At 44.4% G+C, this 21652-nt stretch overlaps 1 protein-coding gene across 10 annotated transcripts in view; it reads right to left on the reverse strand.

The window, feature by feature from the left end:
* The window catches only part of LOC109874625 (cytoplasmic dynein 1 intermediate chain 2), a 58764-nt gene that overhangs the window by 5299 nt on the left and 31813 nt on the right, over positions 1–21652 (reverse strand). For 2 of the 10 annotated variants that reach the window (XM_031810469.1, XM_031810467.1), the window contains exons 2-9: positions 5046–5166; positions 4720–4849; positions 4254–4383; positions 2501–2563; positions 1215–1339; positions 1021–1113; positions 775–937; positions 263–362 (exon numbers count right to left, since the gene is read on the reverse strand). In XM_031810469.1, coding sequence (XP_031666329.1) covers positions 263–362; positions 775–937; positions 1021–1113; positions 1215–1339; positions 2501–2563; positions 4254–4383; positions 4720–4849; positions 5046–5165 — 924 coding nt within the window. In that variant the 5' untranslated portion in view covers position 5166. Of the gene's footprint in view, positions 1–262; positions 363–774; positions 938–1020; positions 1114–1214; positions 1340–2500; positions 2564–4253; positions 4384–4719; positions 4850–5045; positions 5167–5341; positions 5396–21652 lie in introns of those variants that run through there. The other 8 variants (XM_031810471.1, XM_031810468.1, XM_031810473.1 and 5 more) reach the window with 8 other exon arrangements.

Genomic DNA, 21652 nt, shown 5'->3' on the forward strand with positions numbered 1-21652 from the left:
CACATACTACCATGCCCTGTTCAAAGGCACTTCAAACTTTTGTCTTGCCCATTCATCCTCTGAATGGCACACACACACAATCCATGTCTCAAGGCTCTTTAACCCCCCCCCCCCCTCCATCACCTTCAACTACACCGATTTAAGTGGATTTAACAAGTGACATCAATAATGGATCATATCTTTCACCTGGTCAGTCTATTTCATGGAAAGAGCAGGTTTTGTACACTCAGTGTATATTTACAATCATTACACACTGTCTTACCTGAGGAGACCAGTCCAGACAGGTGACCACTCTGTTCTTGGACCAACGCTCGTCAGAGAACGCCCTGTTCAGAGACATCTTAGCCCCCGCCTGCATCTCACTGCAAAAGAAGAACGAGAAGGAGAGAGGAGGGGGTAGAGAGGAGGTGGTCGAGTGAGGAGCAGGATGGGAGAGAGAAGAGGAGGGGGAGAGTGGAAGGAGAGAGGAGGGGATGGAGAGAGGAGGGGGAGAGGAGAGTGGGACAGGAGAGAGAGGAGGAGGGGGTAGAGGGGAAGGAGAGAGGAGGGGAGAGAGAAGAGGTGGGGGAGAAGGGAGAGTGGGACAGGAGAGAGGAGGGGAGAGAGAGGCCGTTAGGGAGAGAGGAGGTGTTTGTTGTTATTATTGATATTGATTATTGTACTAAAATGTTGAGGGAGCTAGCACACAAGCATTTAGCTGCACCTTTTATACCAGCTGGGAAGTGTGTTTGACTAATAATAATAATAATAATTTGACAGTTTGGGGTGTCTCACCCCTCCTTGTCTTCCAGGTCTCGGCCGCTGTAGTCAAAGCAGACGTCTACTCGTTCAGACAGAGCCCGCTCCACAATCCTGCTCCCTCGATCGAAGAACGCCATGAATTCCTCAGAGTGGAGAAGCTGCATCTTCTCCTCTTCAGTCAGATCTTTGGGAGCGACTACAAACACAAACACACGAATATCAGCTGTGGTGTAGGCAGGGCTAGCCAACTTACAGGTAAGAGGTTAAAGTCAGTCTCACCTTCTTCCTGCTTCTCCTCCTCATCAGCTTTCTCCTCCTGGGACTCCTCTGCTGGCTTGGGCTCGGCCATCTCCTCCTCCTCTTCCTCCTCCGCTACAAACACCCACACACACAGGTTCAATATCATGCTCACAACAACACAACATACTTAAATGTCTGTATATTGCTGGTAACACATAAAACACAAGGACTACCTGGTTTGGCCTGTGTGTGTGTTTGTGTACAGGTGGGGGTCTGTGTCTCCTTGGAGTAGGACACAGACTGTTTGGGTGGGAAATCCACCTGGGTCACCTTTGCCATGCCAAGCCTCAAACCACGCCTGGAGACACATACATAGTCAGGGAGACACATACAAACCTAAAAACACAGCCACAAGATTATACAGACTCTCTCATGCACGCACACACAGAGTCAGAGTCTCTTCCACATCCAAATACACCATCAGAAAGACAAACACTGTACATGCGCTAGCAGACAGCAATGTGCATGATGCAAACATGTCCACCAAGGAAAGACCAGGAGGAACAGAAGAGAGGAGCAGTACCCCAGCCAAGTAGGGAATATGTCTTAGATAGTAAGAGAGAGAGGAGCAGTACCCCAGCCAAGTAGGGAATATGTCTTAGATAGTAAGAGAGAGAGGAGCAGTACCCCAGCCAAGTAGGGAACATGTCTTAGATAGTAAGAGAGAGAGAAGCAGTACCCCAGCCAAGTAGGGAATATGTCTTAGATAGTAAGAGAGAGAGGAGCAGTACCCTAGCCAAGTAGGGAATATGTCTTAGATAGTAAGAGAGAGAGGAGCAGTACCCTAGCCAAGTAGAGAATATGTCTTAGATAGTAAGAGAGAGAGGACCAGTACCCCAGCCAAGTAGGGAATATGTCTTAGATAGTAAGAGAGAGAGGAGCAGTACCCTAGCCAAGTAGGGAATATGTCTTAGATAGTAAGAGAGAGGGGAGCAGTACCCTAGCCAAGTAGGGAATATGTCTTAGATAGTAAGAGAGAGAGGACCAGTACCCCAGCCAAGTAGGGAATATGTCTTAGATAGTAAGAGAGAGAGGAGCAGTACCCCAGCCAAGTAGGGAATATGTCTGAGATAGTAAGAGAGAGAGGAGCAGTACCCCAGCCAAGTAGGGAATATGTCTTAGATAGTAAGAGAGAGAGGAGCAGTACCCCAGCCAAGTAGAGGATATGTCTTAGATGGTAAGAGAGAGAGGAGCAGTACCCCAGCCAAGTAGGGAATATGTCTGAGATAGTAAGAGAGAGAGGAGCAGTACCCCAGCCAAGTAGGGAATATGTCTTAGATAGTAAGAGAGAGAGGAGCAGTACCCCAGCCAAGTAGGGAATATGTCTTAGATAGTAAGAGAGAGAGGAACAGTACCCCAGCCAAGTAGGGAATATGTCTGAGATAGTAAGAGAGAGGGGAGCAGTACCCCAGCCAAGTAGGGAATATGTCTTAGATAGTAAGAGAGAGAGGAGCAGTACCCCAGTAGGTCGGAGTCAGAGTGCAGCTGTAGAGTAGAGGGGTCAGGATCCCAGTGTAACGTCCTGATACAGCCACAACGCACCACCAGGGAGAAGCAGAGAGGGGGAGAGCAGGAGAGAAAAGTTAGATGAGAGAGAAGTAGACAGAGAAGGAGAGGGAGCGGAGAGAGAGATGGCGAGAGAGAAAAAGAGAAAACAACAGGGAGTGAGAGAGGGGTGGAGTGGGAAGTGAAAGAGAGAAAGCAGACAAACCTGTTGTTAATAAATACTGAGCCAGGAAATACACTGAACTAAAATATAAACGCAACATGTAACAATTTCAAAGATTTTACTGAGTTAAAGTTCATATAAGGAAATCAGTCAAATGAAATTAATTTATTAATTAGGACCTAATCTATGGGTTTCACATGACTGGGAATCCAGATGACGAGCACGCGTCCCTGAGGTTTCTGACAGTTTGTGCAGAAATTATTTGGTTGTGCAAACCCACAGTTTCATCAGCTGTCTGGGTGGCTGGGTTCAGACGATCCCGCAGGTGAAGAAGCCAGTGGAGGTCCTGGGCTGTGAAGAAGCCAGTGGAGGTCCTGGGCTGTGAAGAAGCCAGTGGAGGTCCTGGGCTGTGAAGAAGCCAATGGAGGTCCTGGGCTGTGAAGAAGCCAGTGGAGGTCCTGGGCTGTGAAGAAGCCAGTGGAGGTCCTGGGCTGTGAAGAAGCCAATGGAGGTCCTGGGCTGTGAAGAAGCCAGTGGAGGTCCTGGGCTGTGAAGAAGCCAGTGGAGGTCCTGGGCTGTGAAGAAGCCAGTGGAGGTCCTGGGCTGTGAAGAAGCCAGTGGAGGTTGTGAAGAAGCCAATGGAGGTCCTGGGCTGTGAAGAAGCCAGTGGAGGTCCTGGGCTGTGAAGAAGCCAGTGGAGGTCCTGGGCTGTGAAGAAGCCAGTGGAGGTCCTGGGCTGTGAAGAAGCCAGTGGAGGTCCTGGGCTGTGAAGAAGCCAGTGGAGGTCCTGGGCTGTGAAGAAGCCAGTGGAGGTCCTGGGCTGTGAAGAAGCCAGTGGAGGTCCTGGGCTGTGAAGAAGCCAGTGGAGGTCCTGGGCTGTGAAGAAGCCAGTGGAGGTCCTGGGCTGTGAAGAAGCCAGTGGAGGTCCTGGGCTGTGAAGAAGCCAGTGGAGGTCCTGGGCTGTGAAGAAGCCAGTGGAGGTCCTGGGCTGTGAAGAAGCCAGTGGAGGTCCTGGGCTGTGAAGAAGCCAGTGGAGGTCCACGCCAGCCCATGTGGAGGTCCTGGGCTGGCGTGGCTACACGTGGTCTGCGGTTGTGAGGCCGATTGGATGTACTGCCAAATTAAAAAAAAAAACGACTATGGAGGCAGCTTATGGTAGAGAAATTAACATTAAATTGTCTAGCGACAGCTCTGGTGGACATTCTTGCCATCAACATGCCAACTGCATGTGTTGTGTGACAACACTGCACATTTTTGAGTGGCCTTTTAGTGCCCCCCAGCACAAGGTGCACCTGTGTAATGGTCATGTTGTTTAATCATCTTCTTGATATGCCGCACCTGTCAAGTGGATGGATTATCTTGGCAAATGAGAAATGCTCACTAACAGGGATGTAAACACATTTTTGCACAACATTTGAGAGAAATAAGCTTTTTGTGCTGATGGAAAATATCTCAGATCTCAGCTCATGAAATATGGGACCAACACTTTACATGCTGTGTTTATATTTTTGTTCAGTGTAGTTAATCACATAGACACACATACCTAGAGTTTCCATCTCCAGAGTCCTGGCTTCCTGTCTCGCTGCACATTGATTTGGCTGAGGGAGACATAGGGGCGGGGACTAGATAGTGAAACAAACACGTATCCTCTGTTATTACTCTCAGAGGCTGGGCTGTTGAGTGAGTGAGTGAGTGAGTGAGTGAGTGAGTGAGTGAGTGAGTGATCAGTTGGTTAGTCATAAAATAAAAAAGGGGGAAGATACAAAAAAAGGAAAATAAATAAAAGGAGAAGAGAGAGAAAAGTAGGTGTAAGTGACATGCTGAGGCTTCATGCTGAAAGGTTGAATCAAAACCAGAAGAGAAAACAACAGAAAAGATGTGAAGAATTCTTTAACAATTCAACAAAACCAAGACAGGACAAGGAAATTATATTGGTGTAACACTCAAATGTTAAACACAGACGATGAATGTTAATTTAGAATACAAACTGTGTGTGTGTGTCTCCTTACCATTGGTTATATCAGGGGCGATCCCCATGCTCTGCAGTAGAGCTTCAGCCTCTCTCCTCTTCTTCTCCAGGTCAGACGAGTCTGGTGCCCCAGCTGCACCCCCCTCCCCTCCCCGCTTAGAGTCAGACCCCTACAGGGGGGGAAGGGGGCCGAGGTACCGTGAGGGGATTTGTTGAATGGCAGGGACAGAGAGACAGTAATATAATAAATACTCCCTGTTGGCTATAACATGATACTGTAATAATCATATACTGATAGCCCCCACTCCTCTGCATCAAGTCAGCAGTCAGCAGGTTCTACATCATTCTTCTATTCTCTCTACTCACATCCTTCTTCTTGTTCTTCTCCTCCTCCTTTCTCTTCTTTTCCTCTCTGATTTGGGCCAGGCGTTGTTTCTTCCTCTCCAGCTCCGCCTTCAGCTCACTCTTATCCTGTTTGTCTGCCATGCTATAGAGAGAGGGAGAGAGAGAGAACAAGTCAATATGAGTTTGAAGATGTGTGTGTGTGTGCGTGCGTGTGTGTGTGTGTGTGTGGATAGTAGCTACTGGGGGTGCCACACTGGAACCATGTGAACACAAAGGGACAACTATTCATGACAATTTTTGTAATTTTTTTATTTTACCTTTATTTAACCAGGTAGGCTAGTTGAGAACAAGTTCTCATTTGCAACTGCGACCTGGCCAAAATAAAGCATAGCAGTGTGAACAGACAACACAGAGTTAAACATGGACTAAACAATTAACAAGTCAATAACACAGTAGAAAAAAAAGTCTATATACATTGTGTGCAGAAGGCATGAGGAGGTAGGCGAATAATTACAATTTTGCAGATTAACACTGGAGTGATAAATGATCAGATGGTCATGTACAGGTAGAGATATTGGTGTGCAAAAGAGCAGAAAAGTAAATAAATAAAAACAGTATGGGGATGAGGTAGGTAAAAATGGGTGGGCTATTTACCGATAGACTATGTACAGCTGCAGCGATCGGTTAGCTTCTCAGATAGCAGATGTTTGAAGTTGGTGAGGGAGATAAAAGTCTCCAACTTCAGCGATTTTTGCAATTCGTTCCAGTCACAGACAGCAGAGAACTGGAACGAAAGGCGGCCAAATGAGGTGTTGGTTTTAGGGATGATAAGTGAGATACACCTGCTGGAGCGCGTGCTACGGATGGGTGTTGCCATTGTGACCAGTGAACTGAGATAAGGCGGACCTTTACCTAGCATGGACTTGTAGATGACCTGGAGCCAGTGGGTCTGGCGACGAATATGTAGCGAGGGCCAGCCGACTAGAGCATACAAGTCGCAGTGGTGGGTGGTATAAGGTGCTTTAGTGACAAAACGGATGGCACTGTGATAAACTGCATCCAGTTTGCTGAGTAGAGTGTTGGAAGCAATTTTGTAGATGACATCCCCGAAGTCGAGGATCGGTAGGATAGTCAGTTTTACTAGGGTAAGTTTGGCGGCGTGAGTGAAGGAGGCTTTGTTGCGGAATAGAAAGCCGACTCTTGATTTGATTTTCGATTGGAGATGTTTGATATGAGTCTGGAAGGAGAGTTTACAGTCTAGCCAGACACCTAGGTACTTATAGATGTCCACATATTCAAGGTCGGAACCATCCAGGGTGGTGATGCTGGTTAGGCGTGCGGGTGCAGGCAGCGAACGGTTGAAAAGCATGCATTTGGTTTTACTAGCGTTTAAGAGCAGTTGGAGGCCACGGAAGGAGTGTTGTATGGCATTGAAGCTCGTTTGGAGGTTAGATAGCACAGTGTCCAAGGACGGGCCGGAAGTATATAGAATGGTGTCGTCTGCGTAGAGGTGGATCAGGGAATCGCCCGCAGCAAGAGCAACATCATTGATATATACAGAGAAAAGAGTCGGCCCGAGGATTGAACCCTGTGGCACCCCCATAGAGACTGCCAGAGGACTGGACAGCATGCCCTCCGATTTGACACACTGAACTCTATCTGCAAAGTAATTGGTGAACCAGGCAAGGCAGTCATCCGAAAAACTGAGGCTACTGAGTCTGCCGATAAGAATATGGTGATTGACAGAGTCGAAAGCCTTGGCAAGGTCGATGAAGACGGCTGCACAGTACTGCCTTTTATCGATGGCGGTTATGATATCGTTTAGTACCTTGAGTGTGGCGGAGGTGCACCCGTGACCGGCTGTGTCAATTATCTGTGAAATGTAAAGTAAGAAACAAAGTAGTGACAGTATCTATGCTATGCCTATGTTAAGCAGGGTTGTTATTAGCGCTCGAAAACTCTAGCCGGCATTCTGCCTTCTCCCTTCAGTTCTCAGCCATTAGCTTCGCCCATGACTGCCTCATGTGAACTACAACACCGAAGCTGTGTATTAATGTTTAGAAACTTGAATAACCATCACCTGCGATGCGGCTTTCGAAACATATGGTCTTTATCTTTCAGCGGGAAATAATCATTCAAATGAAAACGGTAGACTTACTGTAGCAGTTACAGATCTATACAGCCATGGTGCCTTACTGTAGCAGTTACAGATCTATACAGCCATGGTGCCTTACTGTAGCAATTACAGATCTATACAGCCATGGTGCCTTACTGTAGCAGTTACAGATCTATACAGCCATGGTGCCTTACTGTAGCAATTACAGATCTATACAGCCATGGTGCCTTACTGTAGCAGTTACAGATCTATACAGCTATGGTGCCTTACTGTAGCAGTTACAGATCTATACAGCCATGGTGCCTTACAGTAGCAGTTACAGATCTATACAGCTATGGTGCCTTACTGTAGCAGTTACAGATCTATAGAGCCATGGTGCCTTACTGTAGCAGTTACAGATCTATACAGCCATGGTGCCTTACTGTAGCAGTTACAGATCTATACAGCCATGGTGCCTTACTGTATGGTGCCTTACTGTAGCAGTTACAGATCCACACAGCTATGAGGCTGTAGCAGTTACAGATCCACACAGATATGAGGCTGTAGCAGTTACAGATCCACACAGCTATGGTGCCTTACTGTAGAAGTTACAGATCTATACAGCCATGGTGCCTTACTGTATGTTGCCTTACTGTAGCAGTTACAGATCCACACAGCTATGAGGCTGTAGCAGTTACAGATCCACACAGATATGAGGCTGTAGCAGTTACAGATCCACACAGCTATGGGGCCTTACTGTAGAAGTTACAGATCTATGCAGCCATGGTGCCATACTGTAGAAGTTACAGATCCATACAGCTATGCACCTTACTGTAGCAGTTACAGATCAATACAGCTATGGGGTCTTACTGTAGCAGTTACAGATCCATACAGCTATGCACCTTACTGTAGCAGTTACAGATCCATATAGCTATGAACCTTACTGTAGCAGTTACAGATCCATACAGGTATGAACCTTACTGTAGCAGTTACAGATCCATACAGCTATGAACCTTACTGTAGCAGTTACAGATCAATACAGCTATGGGGTCTTACTGTAGCAGTTACAGATCAATACAGCCATGGGGTCTTACTGTAGCAGTTACAGATCAATACAGCTATGGTGCCTTACTGTAGCAGTTACAGATCTATACAGCCATGGTGCCTTACTGTAGCAGTTACAGATCTATACAGCCATGGTGCCTTACTGTAGCAGTTACAGATCTATACAGCCATGGTGCCTTACTGTAGCAGTTACAGATCCACACAGCTATGAGGCTGTAGCAGTTACAGATCCACACAGATATGAGGCTGTAGCAGTTACAGATCCACACAGCAATGGTGCCTTACTGTAGAAGTTACAGATCTATACAGCCATGGTGCCTTACTGTATGGTGCCTTACTGTAGAAGTTACAGATCTATACAGCAATGGGGCCTTACTGTAGAAGTTACAGATCTATGCAGCCATGGTGCCTTACTGTATGGAGCCTTACTGTAGAAGTTACAGATCCATACAGCTATGCACCTTACTGTAGCAGTTACAGATCAATACAGCCATGGTGCCTTACTGTAGCAGTTACAGATCCACACAGCTATGGGGTCTTACTGTAGCAGTTACATATTCATGCAGGTATGAACCTTACTGTAGCAGTTACAGATCCATATAGCTATGAACCTTACTGTAGCAGTTACAGATCAATACAGCTATGGGGTCTTACTGTAGCAGTTACAGATCGATACAGCTATGCACCTTACTGTAGCAGTTACAGATCCATACAGCTATGCACCTTACTGTAGCAGTTACATATCCATATAGCTATGAACCTTACTGTAGCAGTTACAGATCCATACAGCTATGAACCTTACTGTAGCAGTTACAGATCCATACAGCTATGAACCTTACTGTAGCAGTTACAGATCCATACAGCTATGAACCTTACTGTAGCAGTTACAGATCCATACAGCTATGAACCTGACTGTAGCAGTTACAGATCAATACAGCTATGGGGTCTTACTGTAGCAGTTACAGATCAATACAGCCATGGGGTCTTACTGTAGCAGTTACAGATCAATACAGGTATGAACCTTACTGTAGCAGTTACAGATCCATACAGGTATGAACCTTACAGTAGCAGTTACAGATCGATACAGCCATGGGGTCTTACTGTAGCAGTTACAGATCAATACAGGTATGAACCTTACTGTAGCAGTTACAGATCCATACAGGTATGAACCTTACTGTAGCAGTTACAGGCCAATACAGGTATGAACCTTACTGTAGCAGTTACAGATCCATACAGGTATGAACCTTACTGTAGCAGGTACAGATCCATACAGGTATGAACCTTACTGTAGCAGTTACAGATCCATACAGGTATGAACCTTACTGTAGCAGTTACAGATCCATACAGGTATGAACCTTACTGTAGCAGTTACAGATCCATACAGGTATGAACCTTACTGTAGCAGTTACAGATCCATACAGGTATGAACCTTACTGTAGCAGTTACAGATCCATACAGGTATGAACCTTACTGTAGCAGTTACAGATCCATACAGGTATGAACCTGACTGTAGCAGTTACAGATCCATACAGGTATGAACCTGACTGTAGCAGTTACAGATCCATACAGGTATGAACCTGACTGTAGCAGTTACAGATCCATACAGGTATGAACCTTACTGTAGCAGTTACAGATCCATACAGCTATGGGGTCTTACTGTAGCAGTTACAGATCAATACAGCTATGGGGTCTTACTGTAGCAGTTACAGGTCAATACAGGTATGAACCTTACTGTAGCAGTTACAGATCCATACAGGTATGAACCTTACTGTAGCAGTTACAGGTCAATACAGGTATGAACCTTACTGTAGCAGTTACAGATCCATACAGGTATGAACCTGACTGTAGCAGTTACAGATCCATACAGGTATGAACCTGACTGTAGCAGTTACAGATCCATACAGGTATGAACCTGACTGTAGCAGTTACAGATCAATACAGGTATGAACCTTACTGTAGCAGTTACAGATCCATACAGGTATGAACCTTACTGTAGCAGTTACAGATCCATACAGGTATGAACCTTACTGTAGCAGTTACAGATCAATACAGGTATGAACCTTACTGTAGCAGTTACAGATCCATACAGGTATGAACCTGACTGTAGCAGTTACAGATCCATACAGGTATGAACCTGACTGTAGCAGTTACAGATCCATACAGGTATGAACTTGACTGTAGCAGTTACAGATCCATACAGGTATGAACCTGACTGTAGCAGATACAGATCCATACAGGTATGAACCTTACTGTAGCAGTTACAGATCCATACAGCTATGGGGTCTTACTGTAGCAGTTACAGATCAATACAGCTATGGGGTCTTACTGTAGCAGTTACAGATCAATACAGGTATGAACCTGACTGTAGCAGTTACAGATCTATACAGCTATGGTGCCTTACTGTAGCAGTTACAGATCTATACAGCCATGGTGCCTTACTGTAGCAGTTACAGATCTATACAGCTATGGTGCCTTACTGTAGCAGTTACAGATCTATACAGCCATGGTGCCTTACTGTAGCAGTTACAGATCTATACAGCCATGGTGCCTTACTGTAGCAGTTACAGATCTATACAGCCATGGTGCCTTACTGTATGGTGCCTTACTGTAGCAGTTACAGATCCACACAGCTATGAGGCTGTATCAGTTACAGATCCACACAGCTATGGTGCCTTACTGTAGAAGTTACAGATCTATACAGCCATGGTGCCTTACTGTATGTTGCCTTACTGTAGAAGTTACAGATCTATACAGCAATGGGGCCTTACTGTAGAAGTTACAGATCTATGCAGCCATGGTGCCTTACTGTAGAAGTTACAGATCCATACAGCTATGCACCTTACTGTAGCAGTTACAGATCAATACAGCTATGGGGTCTTACTGTAGCAGTTACAGATCCATACAGCTATGGGGTCTTACTGTAGCAGTTACAGGTCAATACAGGTATGAACCTTACTGTAGCAGTTACAGATCCATACAGGTATGAACCTTACTGTAGCAGTTACAGGTCAATACAGGTATGAACCTTACTGTAGCAGTTACAGATCCATACAGGTATGAACCTGACTGTAGCAGTTACAGATCCATACAGGTATGAGCCTGACTGTAGCAGTTACAGATCCATACAGGTATGAACCTGAATGTAGCAGTTACAGATCAATACAGGTATGAACCTTACTGTAGCAGTTACAGATCCATACAGGTATGAACCTTACTGTAGCAGTTACAGATCAATACAGGTATGAACCTTACTGTAGCAGTTACAGATCCATACAGGTATGAACCTGACTGTAGCAGTTACAGATCCATACAGGTATGAACCTGACTGTAGCAGTTACAGATCCATACAGGTATGAACTTGACTGTAGCAGTTACAGATCCATACAGGTATGAACCTGACTGTAGCAGATACAGATCCATACAGGTATGAACCTTACTGTAGCAGTTACAGATCCATACAGCTATGGGGTCTTACTGTAGCAGTTACAGATCAATAAAGCTATGGGGTCTTACTGTAGCAGTTACAGATCAATACAGGTATGAACCTGACTGTAGCAGTTACAGATCTATACAGCTATGGTGCCTTACTGTAGCAGTTACAGATCTATACAGCCATGGTGCCTTACTGTAGCAGTTACAGATCTATACAGCCATGGTGCCTTACTGTAGCAGTTACAGATCTATACAGCCATGGTGCCTTACTGTATGTTGCCTTACTGTAGAAGTTACAGATCTATACAGCAATGGGGCCTTACTGTAGAAGTTACAGATCTATGCAGCCATGGTGCCTTACTGTAGAAGTTACAGATCCATACAGCTATGCACCTTACTGTAGCAGTTACAGATCAATACAGCTATGGGGTCTTACTGTAGCAGTTACAGATCCATACAGCTATGCACCTTACTGTAGCAGTTACAGATCCATATAGCTATGAGGCTGTAGCAGTTACAGATCCACACAGATATGAGGCTGTAGCAGTTACAGATCCACACAGCTATGGTGCCTTACTGTAGAAGTTACAGATCTATACAGCCATGGTGCCTTACTGTATGTTGCCTTACTGTAGAAGTTACAGATCTATACAGCAATGGGGCCTTACTGTAGAAGTTACAGATCTATGCAGCCATGGTGCCTTACTGTAGAAGTTACAGATCCATACAGCTATGCACCTTACTGTAGCAGTTACAGATCAATACAGCTATGGGGTCTTACTGTAGCAGTTACAGATCCATACAGCTATGCACCTTACTGTAGCAGTTACAGATCCATATAGCTATGAACCTTACTGTAGCAGTTACAGATCCATACAGGTATGAACCTTACTGTAGCAGTTACAGATCCATACAGGTATGAACCTTACTGTAGCAGTTACAGATCCATACAGCTATGAACCTTACTGTAGCAGTTACAGATCAATACAGCTATGGGGTCTTACTGTAGCAGTTACAGATCAATACAGCCATGGGGTCTTACTGTAGCAGTTACAGATCAATACAGCTATGGTGCCTTACTGTAGCAGTTACAGATCTATACAGCCATGGTGCCTTACTGTAGCAGTTACAGATCTATACAGCCATGGTGCCTTACTGTAGCAGTTACAGATCTATACAGCCATGGTGCCTTACTGTAACAGTTACAGATCCACACAGCTATGAGGCTGTAGCAGTTACAGATCCACACAGATATGAGGCTGTAGCAGTTACAGATCCACACAGCTATGGTGCCTTACTGTAGAAGTTACAGATCTATACAGCCATGGTGCCTTACTGTATGGCGCCTTACTGTAGAAGTTACAGATCTATACAGCAATGGGGCCTTACTGTAGAAGTTACAGATCTATACAGGTATGAACCTGACTGTAGCAGTTACAGATCCATACAGGTATGAACCTGACTGTAGCAGATACAGATCCATACAGGTATGAACCTTACTGTAGCAGTTACAGATCCATACAGCTATGGGGTCTTACTGTAGCAGTTACAGATCAATACAGCCATGGGGTCTTACTGTAGCAGTTACAGATCAATACAGCTATGGTGCCTTACTGTAGCAGTTACAGATCTATACAGCCATGGTGCCTTACTGTAGCAGTTACAGATCTATACAGCCATGGTGCCTTACTGTAGCAGTTACAGATCTATACAGCCATGGTGCCTTACTGTAGCAGTTACAGATCCACACAGCTATGAGGCTGTAGCAGTTACAGATCCACACAGATATGAGGCTGTAGCAGTTACAGATCCACACAGCTATGTGCCTTACTGTAGAAGTTACAGATTTATACAGCCATGGTGCCTTACTGTATGGTGCCGTACTGTAGAAGTTACAGATCTATACAGCAATGGGGCCTTACTGTAGAAGTTACAGATCTATGCAGCCATGGTGCCTTACTGTATGGTGCCTTACTGTAGAAGTTACAGATCCATACAGCTATGCACCTTACTGTAGCAGTTACAGATCAATACAGCCATGGTGCCTTACTGTAGCAGTTACAGATCCACACAGCTATGGGGTCTTACTGTAGCAGTTACATATCCATGCAGGTATGAACCTTACTGTAGCAGTTACAGATCCATATAGCTATGAACCTTACTGTAGCAGTTACAGATCAATACAGCTATGGGGTCTTACTGTAGCAGTTACAGATCGATACAGCTATGCACCTTACTGTAGCAGTTACAGATCCATACAGCTATGCACCTTACTGTAGCAGTTACATATCCATATAGCTATGAACCTTACTGTAGCAGTTACAGATCCATACAGCTATGAACCTTACTGTAGCAGTTACAGATCCATACAGCTATGAACCTTACTGTAGCAGTTACAGATCCATACAGCTATGAACCTGACTGTAGCAGTTACAGATCAATACAGCTATGGGGTCTTACTGTAGCAGTTACAGATCAATACAGCCATGGGGTCTTACTGTAGCAGTTACAGATCAATACAGGTATGGTGCCTTACTGTAGCAGTTACAGATCCACACAGCTATGGGGTCTTACTGTAGCAGTTACATATCCATGCAGGTATGAACCTTACTGTAGCAGTTACAGATCCATATAGCTATGAACCTTACTGTAGCAGTTACAGATCAATACAGCTATGGGGTCTTACTGTAGCAGTTACAGATCGATACAGCTATGCACCTTACTGTAGCAGTTACAGATCCATACAGCTATGCACCTTACTGTAGCAGTTACATATCCATATAGCTATGAACCTTACTGTAGCAGTTACAGATCCATACAGCTATGAACCTTACTGTAGCAGTTACAGATCCATACAGCTATGAACCTTACTGTAGCAGTTACAGATCCATACAGCTATGAACCTGACTGTAGCAGTTACAGATCAATACAGCTATGGGGTCTTACTGTAGCAGTTACAGATCAATACAGCCATGGGGTCTTACTGTAGCAGTTACAGATCAATACAGGTATGAACCTTACTGTAGCAGTTACAGATCTATACAGCTATGGTGCCTTACTGTAGCAGTTACATATCTATACAGCCATGGTGCCTTACTGTAGCAGTTACAGATCTATACAGCTATGGTGCCTTACTGTAGCAGTTACAGATCTATACAGCCATGGTGCCTTACTGTAGCAGTTACAGATCTATACAGCCATGGTGCCTTACTGTAGCAGTTACAGATCTATACAGCCATGGTGCCTTACTGTATGGTGCCTTACTGTAGCAGTTACAGATCCACACAGCTATGAGGCTGTAGCAGTTACAGATCCACACAGATATGAGGCTGTAGCAGTTACAGATCCACACAGCTATGGTGCCTTACTGTAGAAGTTACAGATCTATACAGCCATGGTGCCTTACTGTATGTTGCCTTACTGTAGAAGTTACATATCTATACAGCAATGGGGCCTTACTGTAGAAGTTACAGATCTATGCAGCCATGGTGCCTTACTGTAGAAGTTACAGATCCATACAGCTATGCACCTTACTGTAGCAGTTACAGATCAATACAGCTATGGGGTCTTACTGTAGCAGTTACAGATCCATACAGCTATGCACCTTACTGTAGCAGTTACAGATCCATATAGCTATGAACCTTACTGTAGCAGTTACAGATCCATACAGGTATGAACCTTACTGTAGCAGTTACAGATCCATACAGCTATGAACCTTACTGTAGCAGTTACAGATCAATACAGCTATGGGGTCTTACTGTAGCAGTTACAGATCAATACAGCCATGGGGTCTTGCTGTAGCAGTTACAGATCAATACAGCTATGGTGCCTTACTGTAGCAGTTACATATCTATACAGCCATGGTGCCTTACTGTAGCAGTTACAGATCTATACAGCCATGGTGCCTTACTGTAGCAGTTACAGATCTATACAGCCATGGTGCCTTACTGTAACAGTTACAGATCCACACAGCTATGAGGCTGTAGCAGTTACAGATCCACACAGATATGAGGCTGTAGCAGTTACAGATCCACACAGCTATGGTGCCTTACTGTAGAAGTTACAGATCTATACAGCCATGGTGCCTTACTGTATGGCGCCTTACTGTAGAAGTTACAGATCTATACAGCAATGGGGCCTTACTGTAGAAGTTACAGATCTATACAGGTATGAACCTGACTGTAGCAGTTACAGATCCATACAGGTATGAACCTGACTGTAGCAGATACAGATCCATACAGGTATGAACCTTACTGTAGCAGTTACAGATCCATACAGCTATGGGGTCTTACTGTAGCAGTTACAGATCCATACAGCTATGGGGTCTTACTGTAGCAGTTACAGGTCAATACAGGTATGAACCTTACTGTAGCAGTTACAGATCCATACAGGTATGAACCTTACTGTAGCAGTTACAGGTCAATACAGGTATGAACCTTACTGTAGCAGTTACAGATCCATACAGGTATGAACCTGACTGTAGCAGTTACAGATCCATACAGGTATGAACCTGACTGTAGCAGTTACAGATCCATACAGGTATGAACCTGAATGTAGCAGTTACAGATCAATACAGGTATGAACCTTACTGTAGCAGTTACAGATCCATACAGGTATGAACCTTACTGTAGCAGTTACAGATCAATACAGGTATGAACCTTACTGTAGCAGTTACAGATCCATACAGGTATGAACCTGACTGTAGCAGTTACAGATCCATACAGGTATGAACCTGACTGTAGCAGTTACAGATCCATACAGGTATGAACTTGACTGTAGCAGTTACAGATCCATACAGGTATGAACCTGACTGTAGCAGATACAGATCCATACAGGTATGAACCTTACTGTAGCAGTTACAGATCCATACAGCTATGGGGTCTTACTGTAGCAGTTACAGATCAATAAAGCTATGGGGTCTTACTGTAGCAGTTACAGATCAATACAGGTATGAACCTGACTGTAGCAGTTACAGATCTATACAGCTATGGTGCCTTACTGTAGCAGTTACAGATCTATACAGCCATGGTGCCTTACTGTAGCAGTTACAGATCTATACAGCCATGGTGCCTTACTGTAGCAGTTACAGATCTATACAGCCATGGTGCCTTACTGTATGTTGCCTTACTGTAGAAGTTACAGATCTATACAGCAATGGGGCCTTACTGTAGAAGTTACAGATCTATGCAGCCATGGTGCCTTACTGTAGAAGTTACAGATCCATACAGCTATGCACCTTACTGTAGCAGTTACAGATCAATACAGCTATGGGGTCTTACTGTAGCAGTTACAGATCCATACAGCTATGCACCTTACTGTAGCAGTTACAGATCCATATAGCTATGAGGCTGTAGCAGTTACAGATCCACACAGATATGAGGCTGTAGCAGTTACAGATCCACACAGCTATGGTGCCTTACTGTAGAAGTTACAGATCTATACAGCCATGGTGCCTTACTGTATGTTGCCTTACTGTAGAAGTTACAGATCTATACAGCAATGGGGCCTTACTGTAGAAGTTACAGATCTATGCAGCCATGGTGCCTTACTGTAGAAGTTACAGATCCATACAGCTATGCACCTTACTGTAGCAGTTACAGATCAATACAGCTATGGGGTCTTACTGTAGCAGTTACAGATCCATACAGCTATGCACCTTACTGTAGCAGTTACAGATCCATATAGCTATGAACCTTACTGTAGCAGTTACAGATCCATACAGGTATGAACCTTACTGTAGCAGTTACAGATCCATACAGGTATGAACCTTACTGTAGCAGTTACAGATCCATACAGCTATGAACCTTACTGTAGCAGTTACAGATCAATACAGCTATGGGGTCTTACTGTAGCAGTTACAGATCAATACAGCCATGGGGTCTTACTGTAGCAGTTACAGATCAATACAGCTATGGTGCCTTACTGTAGCAGTTACAGATCTATACAGCCATGGTGCCTTACTGTAGCAGTTACAGATCTATACAGCCATGGTGCCTTACTGTAGCAGTTACAGATCTATACAGCCATGGTGCCTTACTGTATGTTGCCTTACTGTAGAAGTTACAGATCTATACAGCAATGGGGCCTTACTGTAGAAGTTACAGATCTATGCAGCCATGGTGCCTTACTGTAGAAGTTACAGATCCATACAGCTATGCACCTTACTGTAGCAGTTACAGATCAATACAGCTATGGGGTCTTACTGTAGCAGTTACAGATCCATACAGCTATGCACCTTACTGTAGCAGTTACAGATCCATATAGCTATGAGGCTGTAGCAGTTACAGATCCACACAGATATGAGGCTGTAGCAGTTACAGATCCACACAGCTATGGTGCCTTACTGTAGAAGTTACAGATCTATACAGCCATGGTGCCTTACTGTATGTTGCCTTACTGTAGAAGTTACAGATCTATACAGCAATGGGGCCTTACTGTAGAAGTTACAGATCTATGCAGCCATGGTGCCTTACTGTAGAAGTTACAGATCCATACAGCTATGCACCTTACTGTAGCAGTTACAGATCAATACAGCTATGGGGTCTTACTGTAGCAGTTACAGATCCATACAGCTATGCACCTTACTGTAGCAGTTACAGATCCATATAGCTATGAACCTTACTGTAGCAGTTACAGATCCATACAGGTATGAACCTTACTGTAGCAGTTACAGATCCATACAGGTATGAACCTTACTGTAGCAGTTACAGATCCATACAGCTATGAACCTTACTGTAGCAGTTACAGATCAATACAGCTATGGGGTCTTACTGTAGCAGTTACAGATCAATACAGCCATGGGGTCTTACTGTAGCAGTTACAGATCAATACAGCTATGGTGCCTTACTGTAGCAGTTACAGATCTATACAGCCATGGTGCCTTACTGTAGCAGTTACAGATCTATACAGCCATGGTGCCTTACTGTAGCAGTTACAGATCTATACAGCCATGGTGCCTTACTGTAACAGTTACAGATCCACACAGCTATGAGGCTGTAGCAGTTACAGATCCACACAGATATGAGGCTGTAGCAGTTACAGATCCACACAGCTATGGTGCCTTACTGTAGAAGTTACAGATCTATACAGCCATGGTGCCTTACTGTATGGCGCCTTACTGTAGAAGTTACAGATCTATACAGCAATGGGGCCTTACTGTAGAAGTTACAGATCTATACAGGTATGAACCTGACTGTAGCAGTTACAGATCCATACAGGTATGAACCTGACTGTAGCAGATACAGATCCATACAGGTATGAACCTTACTGTAGCAGTTACAGATCCATACAGCTATGGGGTCTTACTGTAGCAGTTACAGATCAATACAGCCATGGGGTCTTACTGTAGCAGTTACAGATCAATACAGCTATGGTGCCTTACTGTAGCAGTTACAGATCTATACAGCCATGGTGCCTTACTGTAGCAGTTACAGATCTATACAGCCATGGTGCCTTACTGTAGCAGTTACAGATCTATACAGCCATGGTGCCTTACTGTAGCAGTTACAGATCTATACAGCCATGGTGCCTTACTGTAGCAGTTACAGATCCACACAGCTATGAGGCTGTAGCAGTTACAGATCCACACAGCTATGTGCCTTACTGTAGAAGTTACAGATTTATACAGCCATGGTGCCTTACTGTATGGTGCCGTACTGTAGAAGTTACAGATCTATACAGCAATGGGGCCTTACTGTAGAAGTTACAGATCTATGCAGCCATGGTGCCTTACTGTATGGTGCCTTACTGTAGAAGTTACAGATCCATACAGCTATGCACCTTACTGTAGCAGTTACAGATCAATACAGCCATGGTGCCTTACTGTAGCAGTTACAGATCCACACAGCTATGGGGTCTTACTGTAGCAGTTACATATCCATGCAGGTATGAACCTTACTGTAGCAGTTACAGATCCATATAGCTATGAACCTTACTGTAGCAGTTACAGATCAATACAGCTATGGGGTCTTACTGTAGCAGTTACAGATCGATACAGCTATGCACCTTACTGTAGCAGTTACAGATCCATACAGCTATGCACCTTACTGTAGCAGTTACATATCCATATAGCTATGAACCTTACTGTAGCAGTTACAGATCCATACAGCTATGAACCTTACTGTAGCAGTTACAGATCCATACAGCTATGAACCTTACTGTAGCAGTTACAGATCCATACAGCTATGAACCTGACTGTAGCAGTTACAGATCAATACAGCTATGGGGTCTTACTGTAGCAGTTACAGATCAATACAGCCATGGGGTCTTACTGTAGCAGTTACAGATCAATACAGGTATGAACCTTACTGTAGCAGTTACAGATCTATACAGCTATGGTGCCTTACTGTAGCAGTTACAGATCTATACAGCCATGGTGCCTTACTGTAGCAGTTACAGATCTATACAGCTATGGTGCCTTACTGTAGCAGTTACAGATCTATACAGCCATGGTGCCTTACTGTAGCAGTTACAGATCTATACAGCCATGGTGCCTTACTGTAGCAGTTACAGATCTATACAGCCATGGTGCCTTACTGTATGGTGCCTTACTGTAGCAGTTACAGATCCACACAGATATGAGGCTGTAGCAGTTACAGATCCACACAGATATGAGGCTGTAGCAGTTACAGATCCACACAGCTATGGTGCCTTACTGTAGAAGTTACAGATCTATACAGCCATGGTGCCTTACTGTATGTTGCCTTACTGTAGAAGTTACATATCTATACAGCAATGGGGCCTTACTGTAGAAGTTACAGATCTATGCAGCCATGGTGCCTTACTGTAGAAGTTACAGATCCATACAGCTATGCACCTTACTGTAGCAGTTACAGATCAATACAGCTATGGGGTCTTACTGTAGCAGTTACAGATCCATACAGCTATGCACCTTACTGTAGCAGTTACAGATCCATATAGCTATGAACCTTACTGTAGCAGTTACAGATCCATACAGGTATGAACCTTACTGTAGCAGTTACAGATCCATACAGCTATGAACCTTACTGTAGCAGTTACAGATCAATACAGCTATGGGGTCTTACTGTAGCAGTTACAGATCAATACAGCCATGGGGTCTTACTGTAGCAGTTACAGATCAATACAGCTATGGTGCCTTACTGTAGCAGTTACATATCTATACAGCCATGGTGCCTTACTGTAGCAGTTACAGATCTATACAGCCATGGTGCCTTACTGTAGCAGTTACAGATCTATACAGCCATGGTGCCTTACTGTAACAGTTACAGATCCACACAGCTATGAGGCTGTAGCAGTTACAGATCCACACAGATATGAGGCTGTAGCAGTTACAGATCCACACAGCTATGGTGCCTTACTGTAGAAGTTACAGATCTATACAGCCATGGTGCCTTACTGTATGGCGCCTTACTGTAGAAGTTACAGATCTATACAGCAATGGGGCCTTACTGTAGAAGTTACAGATCTATACAGGTATGAACCTGACTGTAGCAGTTACAGATCCATACAGGTATGAACCTGACTGTAGCAGATACAGATCCATACAGGTATGAACCTTACTGTAGCAGTTACAGATCCATACAGCTATGGGGTCTTACTGTAGCAGTTACAGATCAATACAGCTATGGGGTCTTACTGTAGCAGTTACAGATCAATACAGGTATGAACCTGACTGTAGCAGTTACAGATCTATACAGCTATGGTGCCTTACTGTAGCAGTTACAGATCTATACAGCCATGGTGCCTTACTGTAGCAGTTACAGATCTATACAGCTATGGTGCCTTACTGTAGCAGTTACAGATCTATACAGCCATGGTGCCTTACTGTAGCAGTTACAGATCTATACAGCCATGGTGCCTTACTGTAGCAGTTACAGATCTATACAGCCATGGTGCCTTACTGTATGGTGCCTTACTGTAGCAGTTACAGATCCACACAGCTATGAGGCTGTATCAGTTACAGATCCACACAGCTATGGTGCCTTACTGTAGAAGTTACAGATCTATACAGCCATGGTGCCTTACTGTATGTTGCCTTACTGTAGAAGTTACAGAT

Source organism: Oncorhynchus kisutch, linkage group LG30 (assembly GCF_002021735.2).
Source record: "Oncorhynchus kisutch isolate 150728-3 linkage group LG30, Okis_V2, whole genome shotgun sequence".
Classification (NCBI taxonomy): Eukaryota; Metazoa; Chordata; class Actinopteri; order Salmoniformes; family Salmonidae; genus Oncorhynchus; species Oncorhynchus kisutch.